The sequence below is a fragment of the Drosophila tropicalis genome, unplaced genomic scaffold (assembly GCF_018151085.1).
Source record: "Drosophila tropicalis isolate 14030-0801.00 unplaced genomic scaffold, ASM1815108v1 contig_877, whole genome shotgun sequence".
Lineage (NCBI taxonomy): Eukaryota > Metazoa > Arthropoda > Insecta > Diptera > Drosophilidae > Drosophila > Drosophila tropicalis.
Genome location: NW_027173373.1, coordinates 23,981 through 43,486, shown reverse-complemented (window position 1 = coordinate 43,486; position 19,506 = coordinate 23,981). Strand labels below are relative to the sequence as shown.

The window sequence follows — 19,506 nt, the reverse complement described above, 5'->3', positions numbered from 1 at the left end:
AATAAAAGATCGCTTGATATACTTGGCACGGCTTGGAAATGGTTAGCGGGCACACCTGATCACGAGGATCATAAGATTGTGGTAGATAAGATCAATGAACAATTGGAAAACAATAATCGGCAGGTCATAATTAATAACCTAATAGAAAATAAGATTGAAGAGGATTTCGGAGGAGAAGAATAACCCAATCTTCACTTGTTGAATTCAAAATATGAACTGATTTTATTAACAAACGTCTTGTGTACATCAAAGAATTCTTAGACTCTAAGAGGCGACAATTGTTCTTAAAAATGCTTACTCTAATGTTTATATTTCATGCTCAGCGTCGGTTACTTGATACCGCGCCGCTGTTACAATCTTAAGTGTTTTCCACAGAGTGTGGATGCATGTTTTGTTTGGTTTTTGAGCCATACTTGAAATATGAATTTGTATCAGCTATTTTTATTTTTGGAATTAAGCAATAATTGTCATAGGAATCTTTATGACTTATTTTTGTTGTATGTTTTGTGTATTTCGTTGTTCAATCTGATTTGGTGAAGCCATTTCAGATGAACGCGATGTTTATTCTTAAACATTCTGCCAAAGGGCCGCCAAATGTGACGTTTTGGTTTTTGATTTAAATAGTTAGTTGTCTTATACAAATTAATTTTAATATTGTCATTAGTAAGATAACTCTTGTTAAAGAAGCATGACGAGCTACATGAGAGAAGTTAACCCTAGCAAATCAATGTTATCCTTCTTATAAACTGACTTCCTATTATTTTGTATGATTTACCGAATTTGTTTACTAATATCGCCCGATGCTTAACAATTGTTGTTTCGGGATATCTACCCACTCCTGATGTGTATTACTGTGCTGACTTCTAGCCTTTTTATACGGTGGAGACTTTGGAGACCAACAACTTCTACCTCTCGGCTTTTGCTCCACCGTTTTGACATTTCGCTGATAGCTGACCTTTGAGCGTTTATTCTGTTTAAATGTTGCCCCTTTTTGAACATTTTGCAATATCTGCCTTTTTTGTACTATAGACTCGGACAATTTGTTACCTGAATTTATTATAACACTATTTTTTAAATGATCATTATTTAATTTACCGTTTGCCATCTGAAGATTTTCATTTTGTACTGGCTCTGGGATATATACTTTTTCTTCCCCACATTTTACTTTACCTCCAAAGTGAGGTCCTGCCGGGGGACATAAACTTATTTCTTTTTTACTTTCAAAAATTATTTCTTTTACCTCAGCTTTTATGTTACCTCTAAGGTGAGGTCCTGCCGGGGGAGTCAAGTGCGGATCTTGAGTTTTGTCGTTGAGTTTGTTTTGAAATGTCTTGTATTTATCCTCACTATTACCATTCTTCTTCTTTTCCCAACGCTTTTTTAAACCTGTGACATCTATTGTTGTTGCGACTACAGATTTATAACTTTTTGATTTGTTGCATCCCGAGACGATCCAACCAAATTGAGTATTTTGACCTAGTAGGCCATCAATCTTTGTAACTCCTTCTTTTATGATTTGGGTGTATACGTTTACCCCCATTATTATATCAACCTTACCAGGTTTATTAAAGGTAGGATCAGCCAGTACGTAGGATTGCCATTTTGACATATCCACGCTTACCCTTTTTAATGGAAGAGCTTTTATTAACTTTGGCAATACAATTGCCTCAACCTTAAGAAGTTTATCCCGTGGATTCCGCGTCCTCACATCTATTTTTACCTTATATTTTGATTTTTTGGATTTTATTGATGACACGCCACTTATTTCTGTATATTGTTTAATTTTATGTAAATTTAGTATTTGAGCCGCCTTTTCAGACAAAATGGTACTCTGTGAACCACTATCAATAAGGGCTCTTAGAGTCTTATATCCTCCATTTACATTTTTTACTTGTATTAGAGCTGTAGCCAACAGTGTTGATTGTGCCGTTACACAAGTATTAACTCTCTCCTGTTTTTCTTCAAAATGGAGTAAGGTATGGTGTCCCTTACTACACAATGAACAGACCATTTCATTTGTGCATACTTTATTGCTTGAATGGTTCAAGCATCTTGTGCAAATCTGTACTTCTTTGGCCATTTCATACCTTTCCATTGGTGTCAAACCTTTAAATTTATAGCACTTATACGCCTTATGCCCTGCAACTTTGCAAATCGGACAATTGTCTTGGAACACCGAACCCGACGTTTTCTGTAATGGTTTTTTTCTCTCTTTGCTCATGGCACTTAGCGAACAATATCTTTGCTCCAAGTATTCCATGACATCAGATAGCAATTGTATCTGCCTTGTTTTTCTAATTTGACTCTCATATAATTGTAGAGTATCTCTGTCAAATTTCCTAAGTAGTATTTGTGCAAATATTATGTCCACTTCATCGGACAAATTTGTTTTAATTTTAATTAAGTGCACTGACTCATTAACTATGTCAATCACTCCCTTTATACTTTTTGCGGACTCATTGTCGATCATCGGTAAATCAACGATCCGATTTAACTGTTCGGAAAATACCCTCCGATTATTTTCATACCGCTTGGTTAACAGTTCCCAAGCGGCACTATAATTGTCAGCTGAACCTGACAATAGATGAGCTACCATGCTCTTAGCTTCGCCTTTTAACGCGGATTTCAAATAATTAAACTTAAGAGCAAGACTTAAATCTTCTCTTTTTTCAATTAACTCCGTAAATAATTCTACAAACAGGTCCCACTCTCTAGGTTCTCCAGAAAATGTGGGTACCTGAATCTTTGGCAACACCGGTAGTTCGCCTCTCACGGTAACATTCTCAACTTTCAAACTTTTCTGATCGTTTATTTTTTCTTCTAATGCTACCAAGGTATTCTGAAGGTCGAACTCTAATTCTTCTATGACCTCTTTAAACGTATCATTACCTATAAACTCAACTGTATAAGCCTGACACATCTGTACCTTCCTGAACAAGAATTTTATCTTTTTAACATACATTTCGCCTGTTCTATTATCTATCGTACGTAAATCTTTGCTCACCATGTCTAAATATTCCTGCAGCTGACGAACCTTTTCTTGCAATTTCTGCTGGCTAACCTTAGCATTCTCATTACTGGAGGTCGCGTTTCCCCGCGACTCTCCGCTGCTGTCTTCAAAATTCTCTAACATCGTTGCATCTGCTTCAATGTTCTCCGAATCAACAGTGCCCTGCCTGATTGCTTCTCCTTTGGCTATTAATCTATTAATCATATTTAAGCCTTCCTCATATTTTCCATCTGTAAAATAGATATGTTCGGTTGCTCCACTCTCTAGCATTTGGTTATTGTAACTAATCCATTGCTTCTGTATGTCTCTTACTTCATTAAGAATCTTGCTAGTAAACTTACTAGCGTCTATTTCTTCTATCTTCTTCACCCTTTTATGCAACTCGTGCTGCTTCGCTAACAATTTTTCAATTTTGGTAGGGAACATTTTTTATATGGTGTCTGTATATGTATGCGACAATATATCTATTTATTTTTGTTAATATGTATTTACTTAAGTATATGGAAAATTTTCACTTTTTTTTTTTTTCTTTTGGTCTTGACTTTTTAACGGGCAACTTTCTTAAAAATGTTGTTATATATTTTTTTTTATCACCAATTTTGGGTATTATTTTTTTAACTTCCCTACTTTGTCTCTTAGAATATATGAATGTATATTACTTTTTTTTTTTACATATATCCCTGCCTAGTTTTGCGTGTGGTTTTCAGGCCACACTCTAATTGAACAGCTTTAATGCCGCACAATTGTACATAGTTTGTTTTATAATTTATATAAAAAAAATATGCATCGCAGTGCATTAAAAAAATTATGCGACGCAGCGCACAGTTTTATTATTAATTTTTGTTGGGCGCTCTTTGTAGCGCTATCGGTTCACTTCAATCTCGGTTGCTGCAACTGCTTTTTTTTGTTTTTCCTGCATCAGCTGGTCGTCGCCGGTTGGCTGCACTGACGCTCCCTCGCAGGCGAAAGTGGCGGTTTGCCCCTCTCGCTGTTGATCTGCTGCTGTTGTCCTGGGCCTATGGGCTCAGGCGGTACCGGTGCCGGTCAGTGCACCAGATTTCCTTGTTCTTCAGTAGCCTCTTCTTTGCAACTATCCTGTTGCCTTGCAAATGCGTCGTTCATCTGCTTCTTGTTGCCGACTTGCAACTGCCTCGTTAATCTGCTTCTTGTTGCCAGTCGACTTGTAACCGCCTATAGTGTATATATAGGCGAGGATGTTTTTTTTTTTTTTCGATATTAGGGCTTCGAATACGCCACACACGAACTTTATATTGTTCTTTTTTTTTTTTTAACGCCGCCGAAATTATTGCAGTTGCTCGACTAGCCAAACTGCCTTTATATATTCGGTCGCACGCACTTTTTTTTTTTATTGGGCTTCGATTACGCCACACACAAAAAAACACTCCGCCGTCGAAATTACTACAGTTGCTCCGCTAGCCAAACTGCCTTTAAATTCGAACGCACGCACTTTTAATTTATTAAGCAATAATATTTTGCTTTTATTTTATACTCTGTCTCTTACCACTGGTGGGGGAAAACAAGAGTTAATTTATTTTGCTACCTTTAGCTGATCTTATCAGAAGAATTCAGACTTTAAGGAGCTGATTCATTCTCTGAGTCTCTTACCACTGGTGGGGGAAAACTACAGAGTTCCTTTTTTTCTCGAAGGACCAAAATGAAGAGGGTTTCGGAGGAGAAGAATAACCCAATCTTCACTCGTTGAATTCAAAATATGAACTGATTTTATTAACAAACGTCTTGTGTACATCAAAGAATTCTTAGACTCTAAGAGGCGACAATTGTTCTTAAAAATGCTTACTCTAATGTTTATACATATTTCATGCTCAGCGTCGGTTACTTGATACCGCGCCGCTGTTACAATCTTAAGTGTTTTCCACAGAGTGTGGATGCATGTTTTGTTTGGTTTTTGAGCCATACTTGAAATATGAATTTGTATCAGCTATTTTTGTTTTTGGAATTAAGCAATAATTGTCATAGGAATCTTTATGACTTATTTTTCTTGTATGTTTTGTGTATTTCGTTGTTCAATCTGATTTGGTCAAGCCATTTCAGATGAACGCGATGTTTATTCTTAAACAAGATAAATGATTTAATTAAGATAACTAATACTATATTAATTAGAGGTAAACCCGAATACAATAACAAGTCAGAAGAAATTGAAATAACCAAATTTAAATTGAGTCTTTTTAGAGAAGAAATAACAAATATTATTTACGCAATTGATTGGGCTAAGGCCAATACCGTAAACTCATTAATACTGTCCTCTGCTGAAATAGATTTTATTGACACAATTAAAGAAGAGAGCCTAACATTTGTAAACATTGAAGAACTAATAGAGTTTGCCGAGGTCAGCATAGCCTCAGACGGTAAATCACTCCTTTATATTGTTAGCCTACCCAGAGTAATTAATGAAATTTGTAAACAAATCCTTGCAATACCAATTAAATATCAAAAATTTATAGAAGAAATAGACTATGAGAATATCATGAAATGTAACAAGAAATACTTCAGGTTAATCAATAAGAATAAATGTAATATTCATAATGGTAAGACAATCTGTAAACTGGAAGATCTGACTAATTTAGAAAACAGTAAATGTGTAGGAGCCTACTTGCAAAGAAGGAATCCACAATGTAAGGTCATCAACAACCAGCACGTAAAATCCCATTCGGAAATAATGCCCGGTACCTTGCTGCTGAACCAATTTCAAGGAGACATCAACATCAATGGAGAAAACATTACCCTAGAAGGCACCTTCATAATTCAAGCGGAAAACGCGACAGTCGTCATAGAAGACTCCTGGTATATTGTGAAGACACGCTTTGAAGTCGAGGTTCAACCGCCGCTGTTGCAATTACTATCAGATAAGCAGCAAAGAGGTGAAAGGTTATCTCTGGAAATGATCAAGGAACTACACATCAATAATACTAATAATCTGGAGAGAATCCAAAGAAACAACTTGATTATGTCTTTCTTCAAGCTGGATTATTCTAACCCTTCTGGCAGCCGCAGTGATAACATATTACATCATCAAAAAATTCTGCAGCCACAAAACAGGCAACCATGGTCCACCAATGGAAGTCTCAATCGCGCCAGTTCAATATGTTGTTGCGACCGAGGACGTCCGCACTTAAAGGGGGAGGAGTTAAGCACTTCTATCATAACAAGGAGTCAAGTACTTATACCATAAAACCCAAGTCCGTCAACACATGCCCATTGGCCGATCCTATTTCATCATCACAAGCAATTCCCATTGGTCAACCCCACCCAGTAGTCACATGCCCATTTGTCAAATAACAGTCCGATAGCTAGGATAAACAACAAGTCACCCCACTCAATCGTCAGATGCCAATTTGTCGCATGATCGCCTATCCCCAGCAACAGTCCGATCGTTAGGATAAACAACAAACCTGATACCCAGAATCACCCCACAAATTTCGGCAATAAACAAAGAATGGTCCTGAACACTTGTGTAAACAAAGAATGGTCCCACGCTCTTAGTGGACTATTGGACTCAGCCAACGCCGACGCCTGCGACGACGTCAATTATCCAAGCCTTCATCCAACATAATCAAATCATAGAAAATCAGTCTTAAGCCTAAGTCCAAACCATCCGGTAAAACTTCGCTTTAGCTCCGTGGAATTCACTGTCAGAATCTTTCAGTTATCATTAAGTTGGAATTTTAAAGTGACTTTAAATAAAAATTGTATTTTTTTATACCGTGAGTGAAGGAAGGGTTTAATTTATATAACCAATTTTAAATGCTTAACTTGAAAAGGTGTTGGGTAACGCAAATCGCTGGAATTGAAATCAGACAAAAGGCAAGCGTATCATATTGCTCATACGCCGCGTAAGCCATTAAATATGCATTTACTGATATCGCCAAAGCCGTAACGAAAACAGCTTATGCGGCATTTGTCGCCCTTCATATGTGTCTGTGTGTTTGTAGTAGTGTGTGCGTGTGTGTGTAAGTTGGGTTGGGTTGACAGTCGTAATGTAAGTAAAAAGAGAATAAACAGAAAAAACACAATGCAAATGCGAAACCAAAAAGAAAAACAATAGAATTTAAATGATTTTAATGCGACCATTGAATTTTATTGAAGCTGCCTTCGTCCTGGATGCGTATGCGTGAATAAAGGGAAAAAGAAGAAGAGAGAGAGAGAAAGAGAGAACATGCGAGGGGAATTCAGCACATCATATGAATACCAAAAACCAGTCACTGGATCGTCATCAGGCACCAGTTTACCTCTGCCTTTTCATTCGCACTGACAATAATAATAATTGTCAATTGCAGCATCTGCCTTCACCGAAAGCCTGGTTATTATTTTTTTTTTTTCTTTTGCTTTTTCATATTCAATTTCAAATGAAATTTTCATGTCTAACATGCCGAACACATACCCCCTCCATACCCTCGCCCATATTACCCTTGCCCAAAGCCGTACTAACCCCATGCCATTCCGGTGTAAATTTCACGTTAGCTACCAACTTAATTCCATGCAAAAATCTTTTGCATACTTCCAGGCAGCTGTTCAGTTTTTTTTTGCTTCTCTCAAATATTATTTAACAATTTTTGTTGTTGTTTTTCTTGTCGGAAGGAGGCTTTGCTGTGTGGGTGAGAATGTGTGTGTGTGTGCGCGCCTGGTATAGATGAAGATATGTGCGGTTTTTGTGGCTTACTAGCTGCTGGCAATTTAGTTTAATATCCATAAGGACGCTATGCTTAACTATGTAGTTCTTGGCTAATACTTTTGCATAGACTCGGATGATTGACAAATTGCATATACCCTTTTGTTTGTGTGTGAGGGGAGGACATCCTTAAAAACAACAAACACCTGTCCTGAGTTGAGTGTTAGGCGAAAGGGTTTAACTACGTGTCTCACTAGCTGCTTTGGTTGTTGTTTTTGGTGGCCTACATTACATTTTTGATAAGTGCGTGCTCAACAGAGACAAAGTAGGAGCGGGCAGTGCACGGAGACAGAGACAGAGGCCGAAAAACCTTGTAAACATATCATATATACTATACATATAGTGTGTATTATATATGCATGTATATGTTTGAAGGGTGTAGTCACACAAATAGTTAATCTTCATTAAGGTAAAACCACTTCGCCTAACTGAGATTTCAGCTTAAAGCGACAGTTTGCAAAATTAAATAAAATTTTGGTTTATTGCCTGGGATGGAATGTTATAGAAAGTTTTTAAAGGTTACTGTCTCGGCAGGATCCCCATCATCATCCACCATCAAATGTAAGTCGTTGAAGTTGATTTTCTCCAATTCGTCATAGATGTGATTATTTAATTCAATTTCAGGATACTATCAACGGACTTAGTTTTAATCAAAGTAAGGGGAAATACACTTGCCCTACTCACCATCTTGGCCATTTTCCAGCAGTCCAAAGCTCGTTTATTGCGATTCATGCGCAAATTAATTATGGCCAGATAGCCCCAAATGTCGGACATGAACACCTCCACTTCAGTACATTTAGCCAAATATATGGTGGCTTCTTCTAACTGATTCATCTGAAACGTAAGAAGTGTTTTGAGATGAACTCTTAAGGTATGGACATTGATAATATATAAATACATAATACAGTGCTAAAGCCTTGCCATAGTTGGCCATAAAATGTTTCTTCGACTTCTTGTTACTGGGCAAACACATCTCAAAAGCTTGACTAGCCAATTCATAGTCTTCGCGTTGAAAAGCCAAGTGAGCCAGCCGCATGAGACTCAATTCAAATATGGAGCCAACATTGGGTTCAGTGATGTTCAGAAGATCCTTGAATTGTACAATGGCCTCATCGAAACTTCCACGTGAATAGAGAGCATTTCCAATGGTATGAGCTTGATAATAGTGCTATGCAGATAGATAAGGATCCGACAGCACCGAAAATGTCCAAATAACTCACCATTAGTTCGCCGTTGTTATCAGTGTCCAATTGACGTATTTGAAATTCATCATCAATTTGCCCTTGCAGTGTCTTCAATGTGGTTGTCACCAAGTAAGCCTCGACTGGCGTGAAATCTGTAGAGATTTGCGCAAACACAATCTCCGCAAAACCATAAGCTCCCAGGCGGGCAAACAGTTTGAAAGTTTGATAAAACTTTAAATTCGTTTTTCCCGCCGTATTGCTAATTTCAAAATCATTTGGCAAAAACAATTCGTACAGAGAACGGGGAGCGTTGGAGAAAGTCTTGGCTGGCACGTCACAGAGATTTTCGTATTTCCATCGGGCATATTCCATGCCGGGTAAGTATTCATGGGTCTTGTAAAAGCAATACAATAAAATCCATGTATCAATTTCCAAATTATATTTGCCGGCAAATATGCGCAGGTTTTGCAACATATTCGAATATGCAGCATTTACTATTTCTTCATCTTTGGATTGTAAGTCCATCATGTAGTTGACATAGAGCTTAGCAAGGGAACTGTAAGAGAAGACTAAAAATATCATAATCGGTCTTGAAATCCGTTATATAATCGGTAATTCAATAATGATTTGGGCTACAAATATATATAAAGGTTGGCTTTTTGTCACAGTTACTTGTACTTGCACAAGACCCATTACAAATCGATAACTTACGGAAAATATTCATCCTCAGATCCATCCTTTGCTTTGACGAAAAACTGGGCGGCGGAATGGAAATTTAAGTTCTCCACATTGTTTAAAAATGTGTAGAAGTTGAAGAACTTCTGGTTGTTGCTGCCCGCCTTGAGTTCTTCGTATATCTGTTTGGCCATCTCTGGTTCCCCAATAATACACATCATTCTCAGCTCATCCATCATACCAATCAAACGGTGCTGTTCCTTATCAAAAGCAGTAACACAATGACAGATATTCTCCCAACTGCACTTTTCGAATTGATTTTCAATTCGATCTATTAGCTCCTTGTACATGTGAGTGATCATTTGCTGTAAATAGTCAAAGGATAGTATAAAACTATTTTCTCAGCAGATTAAGACCTACACGAAATTCAATATTATTCTTCGTTGGCATTCGTATATTGAAATCAGCTCCGCAAAGTTTCAAAAGTAAATTATTCAGATTACCCAATTGGCAGCAGAAATAGTCTCGTTTTTGTACAACAGATTTAATCTCACGATTCACTATAAAAGATATGACTTCCGAAATGAGATTATCAAATGCTCTATAAAGTTCCTCGACTACATTCTTATCTTCCTCGCAATCATATCGAGTGTCTTGGAAGTCATAGCAACGTCTCAATTTGGACGTCTTGAGGACAGACTCATTGTAGGTGTCCAGGGGTTCATTGCGTTGGGTAATGGGTTGATAGAAGCATATCTTAATGGAGGCAAACATGGGACCAATTGAAGGATTAGTGGGGAAACTGGAAGTAGAATTATGAATAGAAGTCCGACGAGTGACTGAAGGCCTGAAAATTGGTGTCAACAAAGTGGCAAAGCGACAGTTGTTCACTGCAAAATAGAATCAACTTAATGTTTATCAAATTAAACTTTCCACTTTACCTGATGGATATACGAATATGCTGGGGTTAATGAGACCCTCATAGAAAGCATTCTCAGGCGTGTCCTTAAACAATTGCACCACCAAATCATAGTCATTGCGAGCTATAACAGATTCGAGGATAAGACGCATCTCCTCGGTGAGAACAAAACGATGCAGAGAGTTGTTAACCAAGGCCACATCCACCAGTGGATCAATCTGATCTGTTTTAAGATCCACTCCGGGTGTAGCCAGTAGTTGGCGAAAGATTCGAGGCAACTTGATGCGCATATTGGTTTCCATTTGAAGGGAACTGAAATTCTTACTAGAATTATAATCCCTCTTGATATTCTCCCAGACAATACCTGTGCTCTGGGTGCTAATGATCTGAGAGCTAAAACTATAGTAATTGCATATCGGAAGCACATGATAGTCCCCATTTTCTTTGGGTAGTTTCGAGCGAAAGGCAATGGTTACACCCAAGTCTGCAGCTCGTTCGTGCAGCTCGTCGGGAACATTGTAAATCGATTCCAAGGTAATAAATACTAGATTGTTGAAGTTAAAGTTCTTCAGCATTGGCAGAATTGAGTACATATGCCATTGAGTGGTCGTCGTAATCTTTTCGCTAGTGGGAGTTCGTAACAAACGTTTATATTGCGGATATAGATAGATTTTTTCATTACTGATGAAACGTCGTCGCTGAAAGAGCTGAAGCAGATCACAATTACCTCGGGAAATGAATTGCAGACGCTCGCCGACTAGATTACCCTGTTCGCTTTCACCCTCTGCCTCGCCTTTTTCCCAATTGTCAGTTTTTGAAAAACTTTGAACTGGAATACCATCTACTTGCGAGGTACTTGATGGGGTTTCCGTGTAGTCGGCCCCAGTTCCATCGCCCTTTGCATTGAAAGACTTGTTTATGGTCTTCAAGTGACCCTTGCGATGACGCGGTATTCTTTGATAGAGAGTAATGACCAATGGATTATCACTGAAAGTGTTCATATCATTGATATCGTCTTGCATTATACACATGGCGAAGAGGGGCTTATTCATGGAGAACTCATTCTGATAGATTATAGTATCCTTGGTATATTTTTCCTGCATCTTCTGCAATGTGTTCTTCACATGAAACAAATGCAATTCCATGGGGTAAGCTGTCTCTGGCAATTTATCAATCACATTCAACTGAATGTAGAGGAAAAACACGTTGTTGGGATATTCTTTTTCAGGACCTAGCAAATCGCTGCTCTGCTCACTATCAAAGGTTGAACGTTTGCTTTGACGGTTAGATGAACGTTTCTTTCGGAGGGGCCTGGAAGTTCGAAGCACTGTGGTTGTGGTGCCATTGTTGTTAGTATCCATTTGGAGAAAATATAACTTAAACTAGTTTTAACAAAAACGGGGGAAAATATGAGTTTTGCCACACTGTTTGCTAGGCAATGTTTGTGTGTGTTCCACCAAAGTGTTTATTCTACGTTCATCTTCCATGCTTGTGTGTTGGATACGTTTGGCTTTGCCTCGGTCTTGGTGTTGGTTTATGTTTGCCAAATGCCAACGCGGCGGGATTCAAAACAATAAGCACTCCAAGTTTGCATTTTCCTTGCCTCTCGTTTTTAACCCATCCATTCCTTTCCACTGGCTCGTGTCAATGTTATTTTTATGGCTCCCAGACACATAAGTTTTATTAGACAACGTTGGCTCATAAAAAATGTTTGGCCAAAGTGTTGAAAGATCTTAAATTATTCGTGCCTTGCCTGTGCCTGGCTAAATGTTTATCACTGAAAGTGTTCATATCATTGATATCGTCTTGCATTATACACATGGCGAAGAGGGGCTTATTCATGGAGAACTCATTCTGATAGATTATAGTATCCTTGGTATATTTTTCCTGCATCTTCTGCAATGTGTTCTTCACATGAAACAAATGCAATTCCATGGGGTAAGCTGTCTCTGGCAATTTATCAATCACATTCAACTGAATGTAGAGGAAAACACGTTGTTGGGATATTCTTTTTTCAGGACCTAGCAAATCGCTGCTCTGCTCACTATCAAAGGTTGAACGTTTGCTTTGACGGTTAGATGAACGTTTCTTTCGGAGGGGCCTGGAAGTTCGAAGCACTGTGGTTGTGGTGCCATTGTTGTTAGTATCCATTTGGAGAAAATATAACTTAAACTAGTTTTAACAAAAACGGGGAAAATATGAGTTTTGCCACACTGTTTGCTAGGCAATGTTTGTGTGTGTTCCACCAAAGTGTTTATTCTACGTTCATCTTCCATGCTTGTGTGTTGGATACGTTTGGCTTTGCCTCGGTCTTGGTGTTGGTTTATGTTTGCCAAATGCCAACGCGGCGGGATTCAAAACAATAAGCACTCCAAGTTTGCATTTTCCTTGCCTCTCGTTTTTAACCCATCCATTCCTTTCCACTGGCTCGTGTCAATGTTATTTTTATGGCTCCCAGACACATAAGTTTTATTAGACAACGTTGGCTCATAAAAAATGTTTGGCCAAAGTGTTGAAAGATCTTAAATTATTCGTGCCTTGCCTGTGCCTGGCTAAATGTTTACACACAGATATGGCCCGAAAGAGAAAAACGAGTATAACTAAACATTTTTCACAATTCTATTAAATGAAATTCAGACAACAACGTGTTTTCCTCTACATTCAGTTGAATGTGATTGATAAATTGCCAGAGACAGCTTACCCCATGGAATTGCATTTGTTTCATGTGAAGAACACATTGCAGAAGATGCAGGAAAAATATACCAAGGATACTATAATCTATCAGAATGAGTTCTCCATGAATAAGCCCCTCTTCGCCATGTGTATAATGCAAGACGATATCAATGATATGAACACTTTCAGTGATAATCCACTGGTCATTACTCTCTATCAAAGAATACCGCGTTATCGCAAGGGTCACTTGAAGACCATAAACAAGTCTTTCAATGCAAAGGGCGATGGAACTGGGGCCGACTACACGGAAACCCCATCAAGTACCTCGCAAGTAGATGGTATTCCAGTTCAAAGTTTTTCAAAAACTGACAATTGGGAAAAAGGCGAGGCAGAGGGTGAAAGCGAACAGGGTAATCTAGTCGGCGAGCGTCTGCAATTCATTTCCCGAGGTAATTGTAATCTGCTTCAGCACTTTCAGCGACGACGTTTCATCAGTAATGTAAAAATCTATCTATATCCGCAAAATAAACGTTTGCAACGAACTCCCACTAGCGAAAAGATTACGACGACCACTCAATGGCATATGTACTCAATTCTGCCAATGCTGAAGAACTTTAACTTCAACAATCTAGTATTTATTACCTTGGAATCGATTTACAATGTTCCCGACGAGCTGCACGAACGAGCTGCAGACTTGGGTGTAACCATTGCCTTTCGCTGGAAACTACCCAAAGAAAATGGGGACTATCATGTGCTTCCGATATGCAATTACTATAGTTTTAGCTCTCAGATCATTAGCACCCAGAGCACAGGTATTGTCTGGGAGAATATCAAGAGGGATTATAATTCTAGTAAGAATTTCAGTTCCCTTCAAATGGAAACCAATATGCGCATCAAGTTGCCTCGCATCTTTCGCCAACTACTGGCTACACCCGGAGTGGATCTAAAATAGATCAGATTGATCCACTGGTGGATGTGGCCTTGATTAACAACTCTCTGCATCGTTTTGTTCTCACCGAGGAGATGCGTCTTATCCTCGAATCTGTTATAGCTCGCAATGACTATGATTTGGTAGTGCAATTGTTTAAGGACACGCCTGAGAATGCTTTCTATGAGGGTCTCATTAACCCCAGCATATTCGTATATCCATCAGGTAAAGTGGAAAGTTTAATTTGATAAACATTAAGTTGATTCTATTTTGCAGTGAACAACTGTCGCTTTGCCACTTTGTTGACACCAATTTTCAGGCCTTCAGTCACTCGTCGGACTTCTATTCATAATTCTACTTCCAGTTTCCCCACTAATCCTTCAATTGGTCCCATGTTTGCCTCCATTAAGATATGCTTCTATCAACCCATTACCCAACGCAATGAACCCCTGGACACCTACAATGAGTCTGTCCTCAAGACGTCCAAATTGAGACGTTGCTATGACTTCCAAGACACTCGATATGATTGCGAGGAAGATAAGAATGTAGTCGAGGAACTTTATAGAGCATTTGATAATCTCATTTCGGAAGTCATATCTTTTATAGTGAATCGTGAGATTAAATCTGTTGTACAAAAACGAGACTATTTCTGCTGCCAATTGGGTAATCTGAATAATTTACTTTTGAAACTTTGCGGAGCTGATTTCAATATACGAATGCCAACGAAGAATAATATTGAATTTCGTGTAGGTCTTAATCTGCTGAGAAAATAGTTTTATACTATCCTTTGACTATTTACAGCAAATGATCACTCACATGTACAAGGAGCTAATAGATCGAATTGAAAATCAATTCGAAAAGTGCAGTTGGGAGAATATCTGTCATTGTGTTACTGCTTTTGATAAGGAACAGCACCGTTTGATTGGTATGATGGATGAGCTGAGAATGATGTGTATTATTGGGGAACCAGAGATGGCCAAACAGATATACGAAGAACTCAAGGCGGGCAGCAACAACCAGAAGTTCTTCAACTTCTACACATTTTTAAACAATGTGGAGAACTTAAATTTCCATTCCGCCGCCCAGTTTTTCGTCAAAGCAAAGGATGGATCTGAGGATGAATATTTTCCGTAAGTTATCGATTTGTAATGGGTCTTGTGCAAGTACAAGTAACTGTGACAAAAAGCCAACCTTTATATATATTTGTAGCCCAAATGATTATTGAATTACCGATTATATAACGGATTTTAAGACCGATTATGATATTTTTAGTCTTCTCTTACAGTTCCCTTGCTAAGCTCTATGTCAACTACATGATGGACTTACAATCCAAAGATGAAGAAATAGTAAATGCTGCATATTCGAATATGTTGCAAAACCTGCGCATATTTGCCGGCAAATATAATTTGGAAATTGATACATGGATTTTATTGTATTGCTTTTACAAGAGCCATGAATACTTACCCCGGCATGGAATATGCCCGATGGAAATACGAAAATCTCTGTGACGTGCCAGCCAAGACTTTCTCCAACGCTCCCCGTTCTCTGTACGAATTGTTTTTGCCAAATGATTTTGAAATTAGCAATACGGCGGGAAAAACGAATTTAAAGTTTTATCAAACTTTCAAACTGTTTGCCCGCCTGGGAGCTTATGGTTTTGCGGAGATTGTGTTTGCGCAAATCTCTACAGATTTCACGCCAGTCGAGGCTTACTTGGTGACAACCACATTGAAGACACTGCAAGGGCAAATTGATGATGAATTTCAAATACGTCAATTGGACACTGATAACAACGGCGAACTAATGGTGAGTTATTTGGACATTTTCGGTGCTGTCGGATCCTTATCTATCTGCATAGCACTATTATCAAGCTCATACCAATGGAAATGCTCTCTATTCACGTGGAAGTTTCGATGAGGCCATTGTACAATTCAAGGATCTTCTGAACATCACTGAACCCAATGTTGGCTCCATATTTGAATTGAGTCTCATGCGGCTGGCTCACTTGGCTTTTCAACGCGAAGACTATGAATTGGCTAGTCAAGCTTTTGAGATGTGTTTGCCCAGTAACAAGAAGTCGAAGAAACATTTTATGGCCAACTATGGCAAGGCTTTAGCACTCTATTATGTATTTATATATTATCAATGTCCATACCTTAAGAGTTCATCTCAAAACACTTCTTACGTTTCAGATGAATCAGTTAGAAGAAGCCACCATATATTTGGCTAAATGTACTGAAGTGGAGGTGTTCATGCCCGACATTTGGGGCTATCTGGCCATAATTAATTTGCGCATGAATCGCAATAAACGAGCTTTGGACTGCTGGAAAATGGCCAAGATGGTGAGTAGGGCAAGTGTATTTCCCCTTACTTTGATTAAAACTAAGTCCGTTGATAGTATCCTGAAATTGAATTAAATAATCACATCTATGAGGAATTGGAGAAAATCAACTTCAACGACTTACATTTGATGGTGGATGATGATGGGGAATCCTGCCGAGACAGTAACCTTTAAAAACTTTCTATAAGATTCCATCCCAGGCAATAAACCAAAATTTTATTTAATTTTGCAAACTGTCGCTTTAAGCTGAAATCTCAGTTAGGCGAAGTGGTTTTACCTTAATGAAGATTAACTATTTGTGTGACTACACCCTTCAAACATATACATGCATATATAATACACACTATATGTATAGTATATATGATATGTTTACAAGGTTTTTCGGCCTCTGTCTCTGTCTCCGTGCACTGCCCGCTCCTACTTTGTCTCTGTTGAGCACGCACTTATCAAAAATGTAACCGCAAAGCAGCATCACGTACAGCCAACAACAACAAAAACAATGCATTTTTGGCCAAGGTTAGGCCACCAAAAACAACAACCAAAGCAGCTAGTGAGACACGTAGTTAAACCCTTTCGCCTAACACTCAACTCAGGACAGGTGTTTGTTGTTTTTAAGGATGTCCTCCCCTCACACACAAACAAAAGGGTATATGCAATTTGTCAATCATCCGAGTCTATGCAAAAGTATTAGCCAAGAACTACATAGTTAAGCATAGCGTCCTTATGGATATTAAACTAAATTGTCAAATGTCAGTTCTCACAAATATATATTTCCACAAAAAAAGTGTACATTGAGAGTCGCCTATGTCGCAGACTGTCTCTTCTCTCATTCTATGTGTTTGTTTAGCCAACCAGCGAGTGCTGTAAAATCCGCTTTGACAGCTCGGTTGCCTTCCATTTGCCCTCCGCACCCAATTCATGCATCCATCCTCATTGAAAACTTATGGCGGAACGGGCGGAGAGGGTCCAGTTGGGGGTGTGCCACTGTGCTGGGTGTTTGTGTTGGTCTTGGTGGGACAAACTCCAGCTATAACTACAACAAGAACTACATATGCTAATGACGAGGCAGGCAGGACCAGAGCCACTCAGCTACTCTGCCAGCTTTTAGCTAGTTTAAGGCCAAACTCTTGGCACACATTGGCTGCATCATCAAAATGAAATTTGTGTGAGTAAACACATACATATAGAGGTACACACACACATAGCCCATACTCAGCCCATATTCGGGTCCAAAGTACAGGTAAAGTCTATAAAACTGGGTGGGGCATCTGTTTGTAAAAACTGCTTTAAAAATGCGTTTTTAGTTTGAAGCAAACAAACCAAAAAAAAAAAAAAAAACTTGTTTATGCAAATCGAAAAAGAGGGCCGACCCTGGCTGTAGTTCTTTAACAATTCAAACCCTCCCATTTCATCCCATACCTACTCATTTCACTCAGTCGTTCCATTATGGCAACTTACTGATGTTGCTGCTGCTGCTGTTGCATGTTGCCTGCTGCCTGACGCAGCAAAATCAATTAGACACTTGCATTTACATAGGAACAACAACAATTGGAATTGCAATTTAATGTTCTGCTTCTGCTTTTGCTAATGATAATGTTGTTTGTGTGTGCCTATTATGGTTGTTGTTTCAGCGGCGACTGTGGTGTCTTTAATGGTGGACAGGGGAAGTAGGAAGAGCCCTCGAGGTTTTCACACATCATTAGCATTTTGTATTATCAGACACTTTGGCTAGTCGACAAGTTTAAGTGAAGATTTGATTGAAAAGAGAAGAGAGATCACATAAAATTTTAAATTGGAAATATTTGAACTTGTTTTTATCTCAGCTCTCGAACTACTTTCACAACAAGTTAGTCGAATATTAAACAAAATCAATTTCCAAATGGCATACGCAATAAACTGACCCAATTTTTCAACTGAAAAAACAAAACAGGAAAAAAGAGTAGATAGAGAACTAACAAACTACAGGAAACTAACCTCGAGCTATTTCTAATCAAAATATGCGACTAAAACGTGAGCTAAGCAGTATGTAGAGACTAGAAGAGACTGTGATGAGGTAGGACGACAAGAGAGAGAGGGAGAGTGATAGTGGGAGAGAGGGGTAACGAGAGCTCATATATGCAAATGCCATTGGCAAAGCAGCAGCCAAAAAAACTGGCAAAGCAGCTCAACTTAATACCAAAATAGCTGAGCTCGATAAAAACGCCAACATCAGGGCCAGCAGCTATTAAGCCACAAAAACCGCACATATCTTCATCTATACCAGGCGCGCACACACACACACATTCTCACCCACACAGCAAAGCCTCCTTCCGACAAGAAAAACAACAACAAAAATTGTTAAATAATATTTGAGAGAAGCAAAAAAAAAACTGAACAGCTGCCTGGAAGTATGCAAAAGATTTTTGCATGGAATTAAGTTGGTAGCTAACGTGAAATTTACACCGGAATGGCATGGGCTTAGTACGGCTTTGGGCAAGGGTAATAATTCTCTCTCTCTCTTCTTCTATTTCCCTTTATTCACGCATACGCATCCAGGGCGAAGGCAGCTTCAATAAAATTCAATGGTCGCATTAAAATCATTTAAATTCTATTGTTTTTCTTTTTGGTTTCGCATTTGCATTGTGTTTTTTCTGTTTATTCTCTTTTTACTTACTTTACGACTGTCAACCCAACCCAACTTACACACACACGCACACACTACTACAAACACACAGACACATATGAAGGGCGACAAATGCCGCATAAGCTGTTTTCGTTACGGCTTTGGCGATATCAGTAAATGCATATTTAATGGCTTACGCGGCGTATGAGCAATATGATACGCTTGCCTTTTGTCTGATTTCAATTCCAGCGATTTGCGTTACCCAACACCTTTTCAAGTTAAGCATTTAAAATTGGTTATATAAATTAAACCCTTCCTTCACTCACGGTATAAAAAAATACAATTTTTATTTAAAGTCACTTTACAATTACAACTTAATGATAACTGAAAGATTCTGACTGAGTGAATTCCACGGAGCTAAAGCGAAGTTTTACCGGATGGTTTGGACTTAGGCTTAAGACTGATT

General features: G+C 38.6%; 2 protein-coding genes across 7 annotated transcripts; one reads left to right on the top strand and one right to left on the bottom strand.

Annotated features, from left to right (window-relative positions):
- Positions 1-8,180: 8,180 nt before the first annotated feature.
- On the bottom strand, positions 8,181-13,028 carry LOC137583759 (uncharacterized). 6 transcript variants are annotated; one of them, XR_011033443.1, is made up of 7 exons: positions 10,519-13,025; positions 9,998-10,467; positions 9,614-9,942; positions 8,939-9,458; positions 8,640-8,886; positions 8,403-8,552; positions 8,181-8,346 (listed from the first exon to the last, which is right to left on the bottom strand). XR_011033443.1 is itself a non-coding variant. In XM_068298872.1 (7 exons), exons 1-7 carry the CDS (start codon positions 11,855-11,857, stop codon positions 8,218-8,220), a joined length of 3,207 nt encoding a protein of 1,068 aa, XP_068154973.1. In that variant the 5' UTR covers positions 11,858-13,027; the 3' UTR covers positions 8,181-8,217. The 6 variants fall into 6 exon arrangements, 5 of the variants coding, with proteins under 5 accessions (XP_068154973.1, XP_068154976.1, XP_068154977.1 ...); XM_068298872.1 differs by having other exon boundaries at positions 8,617-8,886; positions 10,519-13,027; XM_068298875.1 differs by having other exon boundaries at positions 8,617-8,886; positions 9,998-10,424; positions 10,519-10,648.
- A 94-nt stretch (positions 13,029-13,122) lies between these two features.
- On the top strand, positions 13,123-17,227 carry LOC137583758 (uncharacterized). Its single transcript, XM_068298871.1, is given in 9 exon segments — positions 13,123-14,110; positions 14,113-14,322; positions 14,374-14,843; positions 14,899-15,227; positions 15,383-15,560; positions 15,562-15,903; positions 15,956-16,225; positions 16,290-16,439; positions 16,496-17,227. Coding segments are annotated over 9 exon segments (3,054 nt in total). The 3' UTR covers positions 16,613-17,227.
- The last annotated feature ends 2,279 nt before the right edge of the window (positions 17,228-19,506 follow it).

Bases quoted from the DNA above. Each gene is read 5' to 3' on its own strand.
- LOC137583759 (XM_068298872.1), bottom strand. From the start codon at position 11,857: ATGGATACTAACAACAATGGCACCACAACCACAGTGCTTCGAACTTCC. The intron at 8,887-8,938 runs GTGAGTTATTTG...CTATCTGCATAG, and splicing joins ATAACAACGGCGAACTAATG to CACTATTATCAAGCTCATAC. The intron at 8,347-8,402 runs GTGAGTAGGGCA...GTCCGTTGATAG, and splicing joins GCTGGAAAATGGCCAAGATG to TATCCTGAAATTGAATTAAA.